At 36.5% G+C, this 21,975-nt stretch overlaps 3 protein-coding genes and 1 long non-coding RNA gene across 4 annotated transcripts; all 4 read left to right on the top strand.

Annotated features, from left to right (window-relative positions):
• The first annotated feature begins 3,464 nt into the window (after window positions 1-3,464).
• Window positions 3,465-3,914, top strand: LOC137627362 (protein FAM200C-like). Its single transcript, XM_068358448.1, has one exon. It carries the CDS (start codon window positions 3,465-3,467, stop codon window positions 3,912-3,914), a length of 450 nt encoding a protein of 149 aa, XP_068214549.1.
• Window positions 3,915-3,960: 46 nt separating this feature from the next.
• Window positions 3,961-4,458, top strand: LOC137627361 (protein FAM200C-like). The gene has a single exon (XM_068358447.1). The coding sequence runs from the start codon at window positions 3,961-3,963 to the stop codon at window positions 4,456-4,458; it is 498 nt and encodes a 165-aa protein (XP_068214548.1).
• Window positions 4,459-4,490: 32 nt separating this feature from the next.
• LOC137627360 (protein FAM200C-like) lies at window positions 4,491-4,970 on the top strand. Its single transcript, XM_068358446.1, has one exon. The coding sequence runs from the start codon at window positions 4,491-4,493 to the stop codon at window positions 4,968-4,970; it is 480 nt and encodes a 159-aa protein (XP_068214547.1).
• A 1,215-nt stretch (window positions 4,971-6,185) lies between these two features.
• On the top strand, window positions 6,186-20,349 carry LOC137627569 (uncharacterized). The gene is made up of 3 exons (XR_011041194.1): window positions 6,186-6,371; window positions 19,331-19,433; window positions 20,246-20,349. It is a non-coding gene; the product is annotated as an uncharacterized lncRNA (long non-coding RNA).
• The last annotated feature ends 1,626 nt before the right edge of the window (window positions 20,350-21,975 follow it).

Here is a 21,975-nt window from a genome sequence, read left to right as displayed (position 1 = left end):
AGAGATTGCTCGAGTGCCATATGTGGATGAGATCATGATTAGGGGTAGATGGAGATGGTTTGGGCATGCTCTTCGCACTCCCCAAGAGAGATTAGTTCAGCTGGGCTCCACAAGGCACTAGAAGAGTCGGTTAATCTACAGAAGTAATTTCCCCGTTCTTACTCGCTTAAAGTTGGGTTGAACAGAATAGATCCACTAATGACGTCTTATTTTTCATCTGTAATTATACAATTTTTGTGTCAGAACGAATAGGTAAAGACAGTTTTCTTAAGGAGCATGAAAATATATGTTTAGATTCCTTCGTGTTGAACAGAATAGAACTAGTAAAAATATATTTTTCGCCTGTAATTATGTCATTTTTGTGTTAGAAGGATTAGAAAAAGACAGTTTTTTGAAGGAACATGAAGATATATGTTCATATTCTTTGGTGTTGAACAGAATTTTTTCACCTGTATTTATACAATTTTTGTGTTATAACGAATAGAAAAAGACAGTTTTCTGAAGGAACATGAAAATATCGGTTTAAATTCTTTCGTGTCAAACAGATATCTAGTAAAGGCTGTATTTTCTGCCTGTTATTACATGATTTTAGTGGAAAAACGAATATCTTATTAGATTCTTTGACAAGAATTTCAATTGAAATAAAACTGTGAGCAGTACACAGTAAATTGAAATATACATTACCATACGATGTAATACATTAGATACAATTCCGTAACATTCCTGCTTTTCATCAAACGTTATTCAGACATCAGTAGAAGTCACTTTATGACATCCTGATTTGCCAATGGATGGTTTACATCCTTTCTTAATACACAGATCCGAAGGTAACCAAATAATTAGATAAACATTTTGTTAGTTTACCCTTAAGTAGGTATTCGCGAGAAATGTTAAACCTTCCCAACGATCTTTCCCTTTCTTAATCTTCCTACCGCCCCAGTTTTCCTCTTGTTTTCTTCCTCATATCTTTCACGTTCTCACTCTTCCTCGTTTATCATCCTCTTGATTTCTCCCTCATTTAGTTTTTATTGTTCTTCCCCTCTTCCTCCTTTCTACCGCCAAATTTTCGTCCTCTTATCATAATTTCGCTTTCCCACTTCCTCGTTTATCACTCTCCTTATTTGCTCCCCCAATTTTTTTCATTGTTCTTCTCCTCATCTTCCTTCCTTCTGTTTACAACCTAATGTCTCTCCTTTCTACTTTCCATCTACAACCAAATATCCACCTTTCTTCCTTTATGTACAACAAAACATTTCATTTTCTTCCTTCCATCTACAACCAAGCGTTCCCTCTTTCTTTTATCTACAACCCAGCGTTCCCCCTTCTTCCTTCTATCTACAACCAAGCGGTCGCCTTTCTTTTATCTACAACCAAGAGTTTCCCCTTTATTTCATTTACAACCAAGCGCCTCCCTTTCTTCCTTCCATCTACAACCAAGAATCCCTATTTTTCCCTTTAACAACTAAATATTCTCCCCTTCTTCCTTCCATCTACAACCAAGAATCCCTATTTTTCCCTTTAACAACTAAATATTCTCCCCTTCTTCCTTCCATCTACAACCAAACAATCATCTTTCTTCCTTCCACCTACAACCAAGCGGTCGCCTTTCTTTCATCTACAACCAACCACCTCCCTTTCCTCTTCCCATCTACAACCAAACATCCATTTTTCTTCCATCCATCTACAACCAAACATCCATCTTTCTTCCATCCATTTACAACCAAACATCCATCTTTCTTCCATCCATCTACAACCAAACATCCATCTTTCTTCCATCCATCTACAACCAAACATCCATCTTTCTTCCATCCATCTACAACCAGACATCTCCCCTTCTTCTTCTTTCCATCCCAGAAACCTAAATCCTTTATCAAGTAAGAGGAAAGACGATCCTCTCTCTCTCTCTCTCTCTCTCTCTCTCTCTCTCTCTCTCTCTCTCTCTCTAATAAGGCTCATGTTTGCCAACAGAGACACCTGCAGCAGTCGCAGCCTGGGATCGTGTTTCGTCGTGTCTCCTGCGTGTCGTGTTCCCCAGTCGTGTCTCTTGTGTCACTGGCATCAGGTATTGCAGGGTTTAAACTCGAGCCTGTGCCATGTGGCCATTACCTTAAATGCTCCTGTTATTTTACCTTAGATTATCTTAAAACTTTTTCGAATTTCCTTAAAATTTAAGGTAGTAAAGCCGAAATTACCTTAGAATTACCTTAAAACTTTTTCTAATTTTCTTAAAATTTAAGGTAATATAACTGAAATTACCTTAGAATTACCTTAAAACTTTTTCCAATTTTCTTAAAATTCAAGTTAATAAAACTGAAATTACCTTAGAATTACCCTAAAACTTTTTCAATTTCCTTAAAGATGTTAAATTTCCTTGAGCTAGTACAGTGGTTCTTAACCTGGGGTACCTGTACCCCCAAGGGGTACGAAACCTTAAGCCTGGGGGTACGAGACATGATAGCCAGTGCAATGGTAGCTACTGTATATTTACCATGAGAAAGCAAAACATGTATTTTCCAAATATTTCTCTTACTATAATTGTCTAAATTATTTTTTTTAAGTTAGTGCTGTAAACAATTTTCTTAGGTTTTCTATGGTTTCATATACGTTTTCTTGATGTCTTGTATGGTTCATGTTCGCGTTGTTCTTGACTCTGAAACATGCTGCATGTGCACTGTGCTGTGTGTAGTTGAGTCAATGTGAACAGTGTGAATTGGGTCTGCATTTTGTTTGTGTTTGAGTTGTTGATAGTATTGAGGTGAATTACTGGTGAGTGTGTCATTTTTTATTTGTGAAATGTAGTTTTTGGATTATCAATTTATTTGTCACAATATGTTTTTTTTTAGTGTGGTATAACTCTAATATTGTCAAGAATTGATGTATAATTGATAAAAGATATATAATTTTGAGGGTACTGTTAAGTGCATGAGGAGGATTATAGTGGACTTGGGGATGGCTCGACCAGGGTGAGGGGTTGGGGATGAGTTGGTCAAAAAATGGTCTGACTTGGTCAAAAACTGGTATGTGTTGATCAAAGCATGGCTTGAGTTGGTCAAAATATGGCTTGAACTGGTAAAAAAAAATTCCTTTGGTAAATAAATGACCTGGACTGGTCAAACAATGGCCTGAGTTGATCAAAACAATCCCTTGAGTTGGTAAAAAAAAAAAAATGTCCTGAGAAGGTCAAACTGTCCTGGGTTGGTAAAAAATGGTCTTAGTTAGTAAAAAAAAAAAAAGCCTTACCCTCCCACAATAACATACACTTCCAGCCATCCCTGGATGAACTGTGTATTGTGTTGGTGGTGATACGTTATTTTATATCGATTGTAACATGTAAAGGTTATAACATCCAGCCCTTCATCTTTCCAGGTAGTATCGGTGTGATCAAGATCTAGTAACTATGTCTAAGAAACGCAAGTGGAACAACGACTACATTCATTATGGTTTTACCTGTATGACTGAGGCAGATGGAACTCAACGACCACAGTGCATCCTCTGCAGCAGTCTTTGCAAATGCAAATCTCCAACCATCAAGACTCAGTGAACACTTCAACAATCGGCATGGAGGCACAGATGCTGAACATGACTTTAACAGCTTGAAGATCAAGCGGGAACGATTTGATCGTAGTGGTACCCTGTCAAAGCTAGGTTTTGTGCCAGTTGAGAAACCTTTGTTGCAAGCATCTTATGAAGTTGCCCTTTTGTGTGCAAAGAAGAAAAAAGCTCACACTATCGCAGAGGAGCTTCTTAAACCTTGTGCATTAGAAATGGCAAAAATAGTGTTAGGGACAGAAGCTGAAAATAAGCTTAAACAGATACCTCTGTCAAATGACAATATTCATTCAAGGATTCCTGATATGAGTCAAGATGTCTTGCAGCAGGTGATAACAGACCTGAAAGCTAGTCCTGTCAGTTAGTATTCAGCTGGACGAGTCAACTGACGTTAGTTTTTGCAGCCAGTTGATGGGATTTGTTCGGTATGTGAAGGAGAAAGAAGTGGTGGAAGAATTCTTATTTTGTAAACCTCTGAAAACTACTTCAAAAGCAACTGATGTGTTCAGTCTTGTGAAAGAGTTCTTCTTGGAACATGAAATGACTCTCAACATGTGTGGTTCAATTTGCACTGATGGAGCCCCTGTCATGCTTGGAAATAAATCAGGCTTTGCTACCCTAGTGAAAAAAGAGGTTCCCCATGTAACTCTCACTCACTGTGTGTTGCATCGTCATGCACTTGCTACAAAGACGCTGCCAGAAAAATTGAAGACTGTTTTATCAGTTGTTGTGCGTGCTGTAAATTTCATCAGAGGACGGGCAGTGAATCACCGTCTTTTTTCATCTTTTTGTGAAGAAATTGGAGCTGAGCACAGTGTTCTTCTTTACCACACAGAAGTGAGGTGGCTTTGCCAGAGAAAAGTTATCTGCCCTCACCAAGAAACTTCCAATGTGGATAAAGCGCATTGAAAGTGGAAATTTTGCAAACTTCCCTTCTCTTGATGAGGCTGCTAGTGCTGAAGAAGAGCTGCCCATCCGATGTAAAAGAACATTTGCAAGAACTGATTCAGTCCTTCCAAGGGTATTTTCACCTTGAAGAAGGTTCTGTGGCACAAAGATGGATACGGGATCCATTTCTTTACAACCTTGATTCCATGGATGATAATGATATCATGAAAGAGGATCTTGTGGAGTTGCAGACCAATGACAGAATCCGAATGGAGTCTGAAAAAATCCAACTGGATATGTTTTGGTGTGCACAACTCCAAGCATTCCCACAGTTAGCGAGGAGAGCTTTGGAGGTCCTCGTGCCATTTGCAACTACATACTTATGTGAGGCAGGTTTTTTAGCGCTCCTACACATCAAAACAAAAGCCAGACACCGTTTGGATGCAAGTGATGACATGCGTCTGGCACTTTCAAAGAAAGAACCTCGTTTGAACAATATCATCAATGAGAATCAACAACAAAAGAGCCACTAAAAATGTGTTGGTGCGCACTATGTAGTAAAACTCATTATTATTCATTGTATCCTACTAATTGACACTTTTCATTTGAAATAAAAAAAGTACCTTTCTTCTGTAATTGAAAATCTAATAATTTCTCAGCAAGGTTTGTATCACTAATCCTTTTCATATATTTGTATTGTATTTACATTGGATGGGGGTACGAGAAAATTTTCTGACATATCAAGGGGTACGGGCACTGAAAAAGGTTAAGAACCACTGAGCTAGTAGAACCGAAATTACCTTAGAATTACCTTAAAACCATGAAAATTACCTCAAACAAAGGAAATTACCTTAAAAGTAAAAACCCTGGGTGGAAGTTCTGGCATGCACTTACCTGTGTCTGGCATGAGAATATGATATTGCTCTTATTTGACTTTCTGTATTTCGCCGCATAATAGAATTAATGCAGAAATTAGGTTGGATGAAAGGATGGAATTGAATTTCCTCAATTTCAATTAATGATGCCATCAGATTACCTTTAAAATTAGCTAAAATATCCCCCGTAAAAGATACTGTGATGCACGTGTATATCATACACCCTTATACATTGTAATGCAATCTCTCTCTCTCTCTCTCTCTCTCTCTCTCTCTCTCTCTCTCTCTCTCTCTCTCTCTCTCTCTCTCTCTCTCTCTTTCTCTCTCTCTCTCTCTCTCTCTCTCTCTCTCTCTCTCTCTCTCTCTCTATATATATATATATATATATATATATATATATATATATATATATATATATATATATATATATATATTTATATATATATATATATATATATATATATATATATATGTATATGTATATATATATATATATATATATATATATATATATATAGTGTGTGTGTGTGTGTGTGTGTGTATTTCTGTCACGGTGGAGTGGGAGTAGTCATACCCTGGTGAGAAGGGGTACACCGAGAGGTACACTTTGAAACCACACTCCTATAAATTGCCGAACCAGCTAGTTGTAGCTTAATTAGGAGAAGGGTAGTGGTGGGAATAGTTGAACTTGTGTGTGCATATCTATCTAAATATTTAGACGTAATTTTTTTGACGGCTCGGGTACACTAATTGATAATAAAACTGTACTCATTATAAAAAATTGCATACCACGTGCAGGTTAGCAAAATTCTTTAAAGAGATATTTTCCTTTCGATTGCCATTACTGGCAGTTAGCTGGTTTTATTGTTCTGCTTCGGAAAGATTAGTTTACTGAGGAAGTGTTTACCAAAGACCTGTGTGTTCACTTAGACATTGAGAGGAACGTCGGAAGCCATTCTGACTGCAAGCATTGTGTGTACTCTGTTCTGTTTGCCTTGTGTTGTGGTTTATCAACGTGATATTACCTCTTAGTGGTTTGTTTATATATTGTTTATCAAAGTAAGTATTGCTGATGGCTTCGTCAATGAGGCAGTGTTTACGGTTGTTGCAAAATGATAAATTAGAGGTTAATGGGGCCTTTTTTGTAAAGGCAATTGTGGAATAAGTAGTGTGAATGGTGAAAGAAGTGTCAGATATAGGTTGATTTTGACGTGTTTTTAATCAGGAAATGATATTTGTAGATATTTTAATGGCTTCGGTCTCACATTCTAGAATATCTGAAGGGTATTTTCGGTAGTGAAGTTTTTCCTCCTCTCGTTGCAGAGAAAATGTTAATAGAGTTGCGATGCACAATATATTTAGTTTCGTGAATGGAGAAATGGTTAGTTGGATAATAATTCAGGGTTAATTGGACCGTATAAATGCATTGGGTCTGACAGTGGTATTTTTCGCGTGTCGACCAAAAACGAAGAACTGTAGGTGAGATTTCACTTGGCAGATATATTCTAAAATATACTTTTTACTTGGAATATACGTTATTAAGTTAATTCCACTCTGTCCTCCCATAGGAGAATAAATAATGGTCATATCGTGGGTCAACAAACGGAAATCTTTGTTACCACCACTGATGTAAGCTATTTGCTATTTATTAAAGTTATCTGGTTCCAGTTCCATCAGAATACTCACCAGAATGTCAGCCTGGGAAGCCCCCCCCCCCCCCCCCCTGTGGTGCCCAAGCACAGCAGTGGCCTCCTCAGTAAACAGCTTGAACTCTTGGTCCCCGGCGGGGATCTATCTGCCACCATGTGAATGCAAAGCAAACACGTTACCACTGTACTAGCCAGTTGCTAGTTTTGTCAGTAATAACTTTATATCAATTAGAACTTTTGTATTTTTTTCTCACTAAGTCAAGGGATATTGAATAATTTGTTGCTACGCATTTGGGAGTTTTATTTCGATGACTGGTGATAGTAAACTACACGTCAAAGATGAAAACTTGATGATGGATCGCCATGGCATAAACCCATGACTGAAATGGAAAATATGTTTGAATGTTTTTATTGGAATTGCTAACGTTAAGTAGGGAAAAACACCCTAGGGTGTCCTTTCATAAATATTATGAACTATTTATTATTTAGAGCTAATTAGTCTTTTTAGATTTCTTAAAAGGTTAAAGATAATCGCTATGTCCACGGTTAAAATGGAAGGTCAAAATTCTATGTTAAATATATTAACGTATTAACTGTATATTTAAAACAGTTGGAATGAGTGTCTTGCACAATGGTGTCATATTTTTATTTGAAATACCCCTTTCACTCCAATAATATTTTTTAATGAAAGTGTGGAATGCTTTTAAATTTCTGGGGTTTTAACATGAAATGTAGGTCCAAATATGAATAATGTTAAGGGACGGAGGATAAATCAAAGACTGAATGGGGTGTTGCGTTTTAACTGCAAATAGTATGCAGTGTAACAGTTATTACTTTATCTTTACCTAATTTTAGTGGCGTTTATCCTAGTCCTGACACTTGCACGCTAAGTCCTTTGCCCTATATGACAAACGAGATTTGTTTGTCATATATTTATTATTTTATTGACTTTATATTACAAAGCTTACAGAGGTATGGATACATCATTTACTATATAAATTGTATACAATAATCTTGCACAAGCAAATTCCGATTAATAACATAAAGGGAAACGCTTTAGTTATTTTCCTCGTGTTTAACCAAAGGCTTCACGTAATTTTATCTAAAGCACTGGAGTTTTTGCAGTAAGAGAATTATCCCTCTCCCACTCATTCTGTTACTTTGACGTGCCTCGACAGCAAACCCTGGAAAAGCGCCCTTATATACTGTTATTTTTTTTCATTGTTCAGGATCATTTAGAACTAATTTTAATAGTTAAATCCCGTTATTCCCAAATATCAAACATGCGGGTATACGCAAAACTGTTACAGGTTCAGTCCTTTTATTTCCAATCATATTTAAGCCTTGCAACTTTTATTTAGATTTCAAGGATAAAATATTGTTGTTAGGTATCGTCGAGCACTGCTAGACCAGCCAAGTAAGATTTTGAATTATAGAAATAGTCTAATTAAACATCATTGCAGCACTTTAAGTATCTTAGCATGCTAGAACTCATTTTTCTTTCTAGTGTAAGAGCAGGGGACTACCCACCATTTTGCTGAAAATATGCTTTTAAACATTCAAATTTACATTTTGTAAAGTCATTTCATCTCTGGCAACAGTTCTTGTACAGTCTCACCCTCCCACCCCACCTCCGCCACGTAAGTATCATGTTAGTGCCCAGCATCATAGTTTCACAGTCCCGTCACTCGCTTAGTTTTACAGAGAGCAGCCCCCATATTGGGAATCAAGCCACTTATAATGTTTGACCCCCAGTGCATACCGTGCAAACATATGTTAATCTATCCATCATTACCAAACACTATTATAGTAACAAACTACATCATTGATACGCACTAATAATTGAAAACATGACACACGCAAACACATGTAGTTGACGAATATCGCACATATAAACATATGCATTTATATATATACATATATATATATATATATATATATATATATATATATATATATATATATATATATATATATATATATATATATATATAATTTCTTCATAATTCTTTTTAAATATGTATACTTTTATATAATTTCAGAGCTTATGAAGTATTAATTATACATTATTCATACACTTTTAATAAGTATATTTTCTGGTCTCAGGCATGACTTTCAAATATGTATGTTTATAATAGAAATATGGTTGTTCTTAATTTTGTTTAATTACAATTATATATATATATATATATATATATATATATATATATATATATATATATATATATATATATATATATATATACATATACAAATACATACATACATATATATATATATATATATATATATATATATATATATATATATATATATATATATATATATATATATATAGGCCTATTGGTATTTTATGATTGTTATTGTGTAAAAATATGATTTTGTTTTTGATACAATATGCTGTCAGATGCCAGGAAATCGCATCTGAGGGTGTTTCCTCATAAAATTTTTCTGGGGGAGACCCCAGACACCCCCCCCCCATGCCTTCACGCCTGCGGCTCCGCCTTCAGTGTCATTTCGAACTTTAGCCGGCCCCCCCCCCCCCCCCAACAGGAAAACGCTCCTACGCCCCTGTAAGCATATGTTCATATCGATCACGGAATTATGCTAACAGCAAGATTAAAAAAAATTGTTAATTAGCATATAGGATATTTGTAAATTACAAAGAAAATTTTGTCTGCATACATTCGTATAGATTCCATGCAGTTGGCCCAGTCGATGCCCGTGTAGACACGAGAATAGTTATATTGTTTCAAGTTATTAGAGTACAGTGGTAACGTGTTTGCTTAGCATTCGTATAGCAGCAGATCGATCCCAGCCCTGGACTGCGAGGTTAAGCTGTTTACTGGGGAGGCCACTGCTGTGGTAGGGCACCACAGTGGGGGGTTGGGCTTGCCTAGCTAACATTCTGGTGAGCATCTATTTTGATGATAATGGAACTTAAACCAGACACCATTAAGCGATGTATGTCTATTGTAGGTTCTAGAGCAGTGTTTCCCAACCTTTTTTAAATAATTACCCCAAAATTTTATTTCCAGCTAATCAATTACCCCATTGAACATATACCCGGTAACATCGGGTGTTTTTTTGCAGCCACCTGATGAACTTTATGGATCATGTAGCCCGCTATTGGCTGCTTATAGTTAAGGATCCAAAACAAATGCAAACTTTTCCATTTTAATGGATATCAAAATGAACCATCATCAGTGCAGAATATTCAATGTAACAATATTTATAGATATTATTTAGTAATCACTTTGTTTGCTCTGGTTTTTCAGTGTGAGGGTTGAGCTATGAAATAATTACTGCAGATTTTGTGTATGAATTATGGCAATAATTATAGGAATGTGAATAACTCAATATCAGAACATCTTGATTACCCCAAAAATACGGGTCCATTACCCTACTGGAGTAATTTACCCCAGGGTTGGGAAACACTGTTCTAGAGCTTTCAAATATACGACCCAAGGCTATAAACACAAGCTTCCACTGGACAATAGAAAGACTAAAGATAGTAACACTTCAAGACAAGAAACTGAAGACTTTCTTGCTTTCTAAAGTGATTCGATAATGTGAGTTTAATAATAAACGCAATATGCTGTGTGATGAGCTGAATAGCTAAGAATGTATACGATAAACTAATCTTGTATATCCTGTAGGTGAAGGGCATAGGGTTCTCCTGTGTGATAGAACCAGTAAAACAGCTTTTAAAATAAAGATAGCCCCTCCTTCATCTGCAACTAGATATAGACTTGAAATTCGGTTTTAATTAGGAAAATGGGATTTTACGTCTCGTGTTAATTAATCTCACACTTTGTAATTGGATAGTTAATCGTGCTTGTAGAAAAACTTTGTTGATAATGTTTTGTTTTAGGTTAAATTACTGGACTTGGACAAAATTGCACCGTGCCTGGTTCCTGCCAGACTTATTTAGCTCCCAAATGGGATTCGGATGTTGCTCTTTTGTTTCCTGTTTTATGATAGTTTTGGTTTTGTCCAATACTCGACTTGCCATCAACATTTGCTGATAGATCTTGTTGCAAACAAGATCTATCAGCGTTGTTGATTGTGCAGGTGAGCATTAGAAAACTAATTTTAAATTGGAAATTCCTTTAATCTGGCACAAACATTATACCAAACCGAGCAGATGACTTTTAAGCTATGTGACCTTGCATGCCCCCACGGTATTTAGTAAGATAGGCTATGTGGGTGGCGTTTTCTAGATGAACTTTGCTTTAAGGTATATTAAAGGGTTTTTGGTTGTTTATTGTTCTCTCACATTTCCTGAACAAGAATCCGACGGATGCCATTAGGCAGCCTTGGGCAATTTTTTTATAGGGGCAAATAAGTACTGGGTATTCCCTCTTGTATAAGTGATTTGGTCAGCCAGTATAATATTCACACACTGCTCTCGGTTTCATCATTTTGAAATAATCATTGAAGATGTCAAGATCTTATATCTTGTTTTGTATGTCTAAATGTATATTGTAGGGGTTTAGATTTCTTGTGGTATTCGAATCTTGCATCACCCATAATCACAGTTCATGAAAGTCAGTCTTTGGAGGAAATTATGAGAATGGAGGAAAGTGTTGTTGCAACAGACCTAGAGTGGTTGATAAAGGTGACCAGAAATGACTGCAGTGGGGAGGACAACGATCCTGAATGTTCAGGGTATATGAAAAGCACAGCTAAAAATACTATGAGCGAAGCGTCCAACAAAGAATGTTTTTGGTCCCTTGATTGATGCTACTGTCCCATCCTGATATTGTATTGACAATAATTCTACATGCAGAGAAGTTTCTCCTTACACATGGTCAACCCTACATTCTCATGGTAGCTGACATGCAGCCATATAAGGTAATCTTAAAAGTGAAATGGTCTGATCCAGGTCAGTTGGAAGCATCTATTTGTACAGTGTACACCCCAGAAGAATGCTCTTGCTGATGTCATTCTGGGGATGTATAAAAAACTTCATGAAAGGCACTGGGCTTGAAGAGGTACTGCAAGTCTGTTTTTTCGGGGAATGGCACATGCTAAATGGAAAGGCTGGGCCAAAGGCAGTGATAGGATTCTGTATGGGAGCCACTGCTCTTCCCAAAGATTATCTTAGAAAAAAGAGGTCACACCTGAAAGCATGCAATTAAAGCTTGAGGAGGCCAGTCAGAAATCAATAGGGAAACTGTGGATTAACTTTCTTATTATACCAGTTTGGCTTGTCTTTCTCTTCAGCCGTGTAGACTGAGAAGCAAATTGACTTTTACATTTGTACTGTGTTTACATTTGTTCTGTGTTAAACAAATGATACTATACTTCTTTGCTGCAGTACTATGGAATTACGGCAAGTATTCCACATGGTACCTGTCTGAGATGAAAGCTCTTATTCGGAAGGAAGCCGAGGATAGTATGTTACTAAGAGGGGAGCATGTCTGCCGCCATGAAGAAGGACCATGGAATGCTGTGTTTTCAGACCATTTTGTGGAACAGACATACATCTAATATGGAAAAGCAAGAGGTGGACTTATTGGTATCATCCTCTTACCAGAGGAGGGGGCACCATGGATCCTTAACTACGGTGTCAGCAACGCGGGTTTTCTGATAATGAATACAATGTTCAAGGATGAAGATAGCATCAGTGTGGAAGGGAAAGAGTCAAAGAAAAGGCACATGGAGAAAGGACCACAAAGGAATGAGCTCAATGCCGTGGATAGCCAGAAAACACTGTCTGAACTACAATAGTGCGTCCAACCTCTGAAATCCTCGAATGACAAGTGAATTGCTTGTGAACATTGACAATGGATGCACTGCAGATAGAAAAATTAATTTCCAGAATGCTGTTATTATTGGACAAAATATGGCCACCAGATTTCTATGCAAATAAACGGAAGGTTTCTATGAACTAGTGAAAAAAAAAAAAATGTGAACTCTATGGAGACAATGAAGAAAGGAGTCAGAGTTGGAGACAAGACAGTGCATTACTGTACACTGAAAGTTTGTATGCAAGAATGTCAACAAAACCAGGAAGTCTCTTTTGGTATTCATCATACAGGATAAAATGTGGGTCCATCACTATGACTCGCCACTCCTAAAGAAGACAACGAGTGCAACCCTCTGCTGGAAAGGTTATGCTTACCGTATTTTGGGACCATCACGAGTAGTGATGGCGGATTTTGTGGCCAAGGGTACCACAATTACCGAGACTTGCTATGCTGCGCTACAGTGTAAATTGTGAGAAGCCATCAAACTCAATAGGCGTGGTATGCAGACCAAAGAAGTCCGATTCCTGCAAGACAATGCTCCTGTTCACAACTTGCATGTCGCCCAGACAGAAGCGCACTCTTGTGACTATGAAATTCTTCCACACCCCCCTTATTCTCCTGTCCTGGCACCATCTGACTTTAACCTCTTTCCAAACATGACAATTTTTGAAGGGAGCACGTTTTCCAGATGCTTTTCAAGGTGCAGTCAATGTTTTGAGGCTCAACCCACCGACTTGGACAAGCAAGGTCTCCAGAGTTGCATAAAATGATGGGGGGGAAATGCATAACCCTGGGTGGTGCCTATACAGAGAAAGACTAGAAACTGTTCCAATTTTTGCACATCTAGTCTGTTGGAAATGTGTGAAGGGAAATCTTAAATAAAGGCCCTCATATCAGGTACTGAGTGAAGACACAGATGTGTTTGTGCTGTTGGTTTACTTGTTGGAAACTCCAACTCTCTAGAAGTCACAATGAGGAAATTTGATGGAACAGTTATTGATATAACTGCTGCAGCTAGGAAGCTTGGAAATACAGGCTTGCTGCTTTTGTCCTTGCATATGATTACCAGGTATAACACAGTCTTGTACCCCATTGGGAAAAGCCTTAATGTCATGATGAAGCATGACAACCTTGATCTTGCTCCTGTGGGTCAAACACACCCTTCTGAAGAAATCTTGAAGACTGGTCATTGTCTGTTTTGCCTCTTGTATGGTGTCATGGGTGAAGTTCATCACATGCTCTTCACCACAAAGAGAAACCTGATGAAAGTTATTGCATGTGGATGCACAAGCAACACAGTGTAGTCGTAAGCAGTACAACTATAAGAGTGCAAAAATGTCTTGCACCACATTCTGCAGCTGCCAAACAATGGAAAAGTACTGCAATGAAGATACAGTACTGCACAGATATGTAGATGATTGTTCTTGAATCGGACAGTGAGGACGATCTGGATTAATAGATCTGTTTTGAGCTATGGATGTGAATGTTTCAAGCTTACATATTGTAGTAAAGTGGAGAGAGTTTTATTTCAAATATTTTGGTGAAGGGTATTCTAGAGAACTTATTGATGAATGTTGTTGTCACTGCTGGCATCATAAATTTGGTTCCTGTTATATGCTATTTTTATACCTCTTTGGTAGCCTTTTTTTAGATACTGTCCATGTATTGTCATGATGAATGTGTATGATGTTAATTCACTCTGACGTTATTATAATATCAATGATAGCTTATAAATAGTATTTAAAGTAGTTATCTTAATGATCTTGTGCACAATACCATAGCGATAAACATGGTCTAACCACCATTTGGAATTTCTGTAAATTAAAAAAATGCCCAAGGATGCCACTGGCACCCATTGGATTCTTCACTAGAACACTCAGGAGGACTATAAACGGCAATGAAATCTTATATGTACCCCATTGCATGGTTCACCACACTGTCTCTTAGACTATGTTCTCTGTTCTCAAACTAGTTCTATGTGCAAGTAAGGTCAAGTATTAAGTGTCGTAATCAGGGCGTTTTTTTTTTCTTTTTTGTGTGTGTAAAACACTTAAAAGGATTTGAATAAAGTTAGATAATTGTATAAAGCAATAGAATTCTACTCAATAGAAGTACTGTAGCAGTGCCAATTCAGTCCATCCAGTTAACAACTGTGTAAATATTACGCTGACTCTAGTGCGTGTGTTCTCGACGTTTGTTTTGTCTCCTTTTGGCATTGTACCGAAAAATGTTTAAAATATGGCCCTGGGTTGGTTGAAATATATATCTATATTTTTAAAAGATCTCCGGCAGAACTCCGTAAGGCGGAGATTCTAGGGGAGGGAACTTAGATTAGTGGTTGTCGTGTAACGAGGCCGAAGCCGGAGTCAAGGTGCTGGTGACCAATGAGGGGAGGGTTCCCAGTCGAAGGGGAGCACCGGAGTAATAGGCAGTAATGAATTCCCAGCTCAGTACGTTATCGGAAACTATGAGGGAGTTCCGGAATAAGGGGGTCCAGACCCAATGCCCAGGCCGGAGCGGGGAGTAGGGTGGGACTAATGGTGAGGGGGAACAACATGATGGCTCGAGAGCAGGCCAAACTAACCTAGAATAAGTGACTCTGATACGACAGGGCCCAGGAAAACACTAGCCTATATATAAGAAAGAACAAGTAACCTGGTAAATAAACTGTATACGACTAAATAAATGAATAGTCTATCATAATCCCAGAAGGGGAGAGATAGAGAGGGGGAGAACCACAATCTGTGAGGAAAATATTCCGAAACAGTGATGAAACAGAAAATGGGAACTCCAGCCTCTTACTCTCAAGGTTACTAAGATCGATCTATAATAAACACGAACCCAAAAATACGTAATATGTCCGACAAACAGATAATTATGTCCCGAAGAATAGTGAAAAGGGAAAATGGAACTCTGAATGGATAATTTACGAAGAAAAAACTCTTAAAGAGCAAACGCCAACCCGATGGGGAGGGTACTAAACTATGATAAAACTCCGAACGCTATTCTTCGTAACAATAAAAACTGACTCAAAAGCGACATAAGAACTTAAAAGTAGCATCAGTTCAAATAAGGGCACCTGGCCAATAATCTAACTTAAGATTAAAAAGAACCTAGCATGACAAAAACAAGACCTCTAGGGCAAGTAAACAAGCGATAACAATGGCCGCGTAGGACGCGGGGCGGCATCAAGCCGACGCACTAAAACACTCGCAATAACTAAATAAGGCGAACAAGCCCGGGTCAAAAATAATGTCAAAACAATCTATGGTACTTAACATTGGTGCAGGAGGAAGGAGAGCTTCAGCCATAGCGAAGATATTCAAAATAAGCGAAAACACAAAGCGCAAAACAACAGGGGAAGTGTCACTGATGAGTCCAAAAAGAAGGAAGAAGGAAGTGTAGATGGCGCTCGAGTCGGGCGTCAGTGGTGTGGATCAGGTGAGTTTGGTTAGTGCCGCTGTAGCGGCTCTCCCCTTATTGATGAAGGATTTATCTAAATGGAAGACGACCTGTGAATAGTGGTTTTCACACGCCCTATCTTTACACACGACGCCCTTAGGGTGCTCGCGCGAGGGTGGTAACCTCTGCATTCCATGCTTTAACTTTCTCTGGTATATTTGGAAGTATTTATATCAGAAAAGAGATAAGAAGGACCTTTTCACCGGGCGTCACAGGTATCTCCCCAGAAATAGATTTTTCCTTCGTCAAAATCCCTTTATTGGAGCACTTGGAAAACTAACGTCTAAAGTGTCTTCTTGAAAGTCTTAATATTGTGAAGGATCACATAATAATCACGTTTTTTACATTTACATTAACATAAAAAAGAAACTATACTACCTTTTAACCTTATTCAATAGCATTGAAAGTAGTATTGTACTTCTGAAGTACATTTTATTTTATCATTTGATTTAACTCTACCATCAAGTAATTTGTTTAATGATGGGTCCTTAATTGGTAAATTTAAATTAGTCAACTACAAGTTGTATGGAAATAGCTACTGAGCAATATTTTTTTTTTCAAATACATAATCGTTTTCATTTGAATAACTTGAAACAAATGGATGTTGAAATTGTCTAAAGTAAAGTTAGAATTGTTGTATTCTTCATTTATCAATCAACGCTTTATTAGAATTAAATTCTACACTTGACATGAATATAATACATTGTGTTATTTATCCAACTGTAAACTTGAAGAATTAAAACTATACAGTATGTACACTACAGTAGCTATTATTTTGATGGTTTCAACTTTAATATTACTATGACAAAATCTGACCCATTTCTCATTATTTATTTTTTTTTTTTTAAATTATATTACAACCTAGGATGGCTGCCAAGCTTTTGAAAAATTTAAACTATACAGTATATTTATAAAAAGCTTATTCATCATGGTGCTGTAGCTGCATACCTTGTCCTAGGATGGGCTACCATAGATGAGGTTGATACAGTATTGTGGCTGTGAAGAAGAGGGGAGGGACACCGTTGAGGATAAACTAAACAATTTTTCTTTGCAGAAAAATTTTCCTACTCTAGCATTATAAAGCTGGATCTAATATTGGTCATTGGAAAAAAAAAATTAGGTCAAAATAATTCTAAAAGACCAAGTGTCATCCATAAGGCTTCTGTTCGTAGGTACTGTATACATTTTATAGTTTTTTCCTGTCCTTTGTATTCCCCTGTTGTGCTCTGGGATATACATTTCTTTTCATTTTTCCAGTTAATCAACCCAAACTATGCATTCCGTTCATGGACCAGAGTCAAATGTAACTGCCCTAGGACTTTTTGCAGTTTCATACTTTTTTTTTTTCTTTCTTTTTTTTTAATTCTTCCATGTTTTTTGTTTTTCTTAATTCTTCCATGTCATTAAGTTGTACCTCTCCATCCATCCCCTGGCCCAGGTATCCTCTTTACCTTCATCCCTTATACTAAAGGGATGGTGTTACATTCTTTGTTTGGTTTGTTTGTAGGTTGTTTTGCTGCTAGGAATTTTTGGGGTCAAGTCCTTTGGCCATCCATAAATAGGATAAGAATAAGAAGCTTGTTTTGTTGTGAGGGTGGTTTTGATGATTGAAAAGTGTGGCAGTCGTTCTGCAATCCATTCTAGAAGTGCTTGTAGTCTTCTTAGTTGGATCAGGAAGATGGTACCCACTATCTATACTCTTTTCCAGTTCCGTCTTTCCAAATTTGTAATTTTCTTATGTCTCTGTACAAGGTGAACATCCAAAACTAAGCTCGTTCATATAATGGAGTTACCTGAAGGTGTTTTTATGATCACCTTGGTTTATGGATTGAGGTTAAATGTCTTTTTGTGATTGGTAGGCAGGTGCAACCTCCATCTAGAATTTACAGAAGGGGACACTATAGTCTAGTATGTATGCTACTGGAAGAAGGAATTATTGAAACAATCCTGTTGTTTGTAAGCCACCACATTTTGCTCAAGTTTATTTGATACTGTACTGCAATATTTTCCCACGCAGACCACAAAACTTAGATGTTCTCGGTCAAGCATACATCCTTTGACTTAATTTTGCGAATCCTCTTTACATTTATTGCAAACCTCAAACTTGACTTGTTATTTTTCGAACCAATAGCGGATGAGTCTTACTTTTTGTAACTGGATGTTGTTGGGTAGTGGCCTCTAAAACAACCAGTGTAATCAGCTTTGTAAATATTTGACAGAACTTTATTATAGTTTCCTATGTTTTATTCATAGCTATTCCACAAGTCAAACTTGCTTCAATGTTATTGACTTGCTCCCCTTTCCAAGCTTGTACAGTAATTGAGGCTTTCTTAGGAAGATTCAGTAAAGCTAGCTATCACATGAACTGAAGTCCCTGTAAGGAGTGCTTTTAACGAAGGACCCTGTATAGGTAGACACTTCTAGTGTAACAACTAGATGATGAGGATTAAATTTAGGCTTCCCTAGTGATTTTTTAAAGTCTTGCAATGCAGAAATGCTTGTGCTTTGACTTGTACCTAATTCTAGGAGTTTTATGGTCATTTGTTTCTTTTAGCTTCTGTATGCTGAAGTATTGTGACTCAAAAAAGAAAAAAAAAGGCACTACAGTAATAGGACCCCCTTCATTTTACATAGCTTATGGGCCACAGGAATGTTCTTATGGTTGTATTTGAATTGACAACGTACAATTAATAAAAGTGAACTTTAATATTAATTCTGAGGAGCAATGTAAATTTCCCCAGAGCATTAACATGAAATTACTCAAATATGTTATCGATAGCTGTGCATTCTATCAACTTCTATACTCTGCAGTAACTAAAAGACACTATTTTGGTAATCAATTTCCCCTTCCTGACTATTTCTAGTTTAATACCCAGTTTCTTGTACTGCATTATTTGTGTATACAGTACAGTATAGTTGAAATGAAAATAAAGTTTTAGTTTGGCCAAAGTATGAGAGTATATTGCATATTATTTTTACTTTTATTGCAAAAAAATGCCTTTTTTGTAGGTAAATATTTAATCTACATTCTTGTCTTTTACATTATAATTGAGGCGCTACCTTTTCTTTATATTTTATTTATCCAGAAGGACAATATAATGTGATGCAGTATTAGTAACTTAAAATTTTTAATATTTGTATTTATTTACAGGTTCAGGATGTGAAGCCACAAGGAACTAGAGCAGTTTGATCAGTCTACCTGTTTGGTGATGTGTGGAATCTTCAGGGTTTATTAGCTCTCTTTATCTATTAAGGTGAGGTACATCAAAGCCTGGCTTGTTTACTTTTCATGTTAATTTGAATGCAAAGTTTTCCTCTACTCATTTTTTCTATATTGAAAGATGCCATTACAGCCAATTGCCATATAAAGAATTTTAAGGGAAGTTGAGAATTAATTATTGGAATAGAGAGAGGAATGTTGCATTGACAGCATTCCAGTAAATTTAGTATTAGTAATGCAGGCAAACTGTAGCTTTGGATTACATAAATAAATGTGTATTTGGTCTTAACAGCAAAAGAACATATTCCTAACTTTGATGATTAGCCTGTAGTATACATGGAGAGATTGATAGAAAGTATTTGCCAATGCTTTAGTGCTAGACAGCTTATAAATAATTATAAGTAGATGGGAAAACTCAACACTTACAAACCTAGCATTAATAAAAGATTTTATTGTAAACCCTTAAGCATGTAAGAAAACACTATTAAGCTGTACACTATATAATTATGGGACAAGTATTTTATTCTTGTTCTTGCCTACGAATCCATAAAATTTTATAGGAAAACTTTGATGACAGAAATATTTCATAATAAGCTTTCGGAATTAAACTTTTAATTGCAGATTTTTAACTTGGCCAGGATAGTATTCCTGTGTGTGGTTGAAAGTATATTGACACTGTAATATTTATAAAGTAAATTCCATATTTGTTGGGATGACAACATAGTACAATATAGTTGTACTATAGTTGTTGGTTGTATGTTACAAAATGATTAGTAAAAGCTATTGAGCAATATAATGTATAGTGGATGCAGTTTATAGGTTACCGAAAAGGTTATTCATTTACAGGTTCAGAATATGAAACCACTGAGAACTTGAGCAGTTTGGTCAGTTTACCTGTGTTTGCCAATGTGTGGAACCTGTATGGTTTAAAAGCTTTTCTGTGTATTAAGGTGAGTTACATCAGAGCCTGGCTCATTTATTTTTGTTAATCTATGTGCAATTAAGTTTTCTTCTTCATTCTTTTCTATATTGAATGATGCTATTGCAACTAATTACCATACAAAAAATTTTATAGGGAATGGTGTTGAAAATTAGTTTAGGGAATTAAAATTGAAGGTTGAATTGACAGAATCCCAATAAATTTATTTTTTTTTTTTTCGCATGCAAGCTGTAGCCTTTGATAACAGGATGCAAATTTCTTTATTCTTTACAGGAATAAAACCTATTCCTAACTTAAGTTGATTATACATGATTGATAAAAATTACTTATCAATGCTTTAGTGCTAGAATGCTTGAAAGTAGAAATTGATGGAAAAAATTTCTGCACTTACAAACTCATAGTGTTTTAAATGGCATTCATTTAGCACATGATGTAAGAAAACACTACAGGTTATAAGCAGTGTAGGGTTAAAGTATTTTAATTATGCTTTTGCATATCCCTTAGAAAGCTACTTATAGGAACCTTCCATCAGGACGACATGGCTATCTCCCCCCAAAATAGATTTTTCGCTTATGCTTTTGCAAGTTACTCTAGAATAGTCTGTTGTTGTTCTGCTCTGAGGTACAGTAGTTGGTTTGGATTATTGTTTGCTGGTTTAAATCTTTTTAAATTTTACTTGATAAACCTACAGTACCTTGTAATGATTTCAGGTTTAGTTGAGGACTGCAGAATATTAGAAGAGTTTAACCCATATATGCTATTTAACTTCACATATGTAGAATTATGTGAGCTTTTGTGGGTTTAGACCAGAGAGCGAGTTTGATTTGCAGATTATACTTTCATTACAATAGCTGGTTACAGAGCATTGTCTTGGAGTAAATACTTTCATTACAATAGCTGGTTACAGAGCATTGTCTTGGAGTAAATACTTTCATTACAATAGCTGGTTACAGAGCATTGTCTTGGAGTAAATACTTTCATTACAATAGCTGGTTACAGAGCATTATCTTGGAGTAAATACTTTCATTACAATAGCTGGTTACAATAGCTGGTTACAGAGCATTGTCTTGGAGTAAATAATTTCATTACAATAGCTGGTTACAGAGCATTGTCTTGGAGTAAATACTTTTCTTACAATAGCTGGTTACAGAGCATTGTCTTGGAGTACTGTAAATATGATATTTTAATTATAAAATAAATTTTTTGAATATACTTACCCGGTGAATATATAATAGCTGCAACTCTGTTGCTCGACAGACACATACAATAAAAACTCGCCAGCGATCGCTATACAGGTTGCGGGTGTGCCCACCAGCGCCAACTGTCGGCCAGATACCACTCTCGATGTAAACAAAGACTCGATTTCTCCTCATCCCACTGCGTCTCTATTGGGGAGGAAGAGAGGGTCGTTTAATTTATATATTCACCGGGTAAGTATATTCAAAAATTTATTTTATAATTAAAATATTTTTAAATATTTAACTTAGCCGGTGAATATATAATAGCTGATTCACACCCAAGGAGGTGGGTAGAGACCAGAGTTAAATATGTTTACATCGTATAAGCTAAGAGTTTTTTATTTCATTTTGGCAGTTATCAATATAACAAAACCAAAATAAATAGGTACCTGGTAAGG

The sequence above is a fragment of the Palaemon carinicauda genome, chromosome 35 (assembly GCF_036898095.1).
Source record: "Palaemon carinicauda isolate YSFRI2023 chromosome 35, ASM3689809v2, whole genome shotgun sequence".
Classification (NCBI taxonomy): domain Eukaryota; kingdom Metazoa; phylum Arthropoda; class Malacostraca; order Decapoda; family Palaemonidae; genus Palaemon; species Palaemon carinicauda.
This window is presented reverse-complemented; position numbering and strand designations above follow the sequence as displayed.

What these genes read in the sequence shown, in the direction of transcription:
- LOC137627361 (XM_068358447.1), top strand. Translation starts at nt 3,961, where the DNA reads ATGGGATTTGTTCGGTATGTGAAGGAGAAAGAAGTGGTGGAAGAATTC.
- LOC137627362 (XM_068358448.1), top strand. Translation starts at nt 3,465, where the DNA reads ATGGAACTCAACGACCACAGTGCATCCTCTGCAGCAGTCTTTGCAAAT.
- LOC137627360 (XM_068358446.1), top strand. Translation starts at nt 4,491, where the DNA reads ATGAGGCTGCTAGTGCTGAAGAAGAGCTGCCCATCCGATGTAAAAGAA.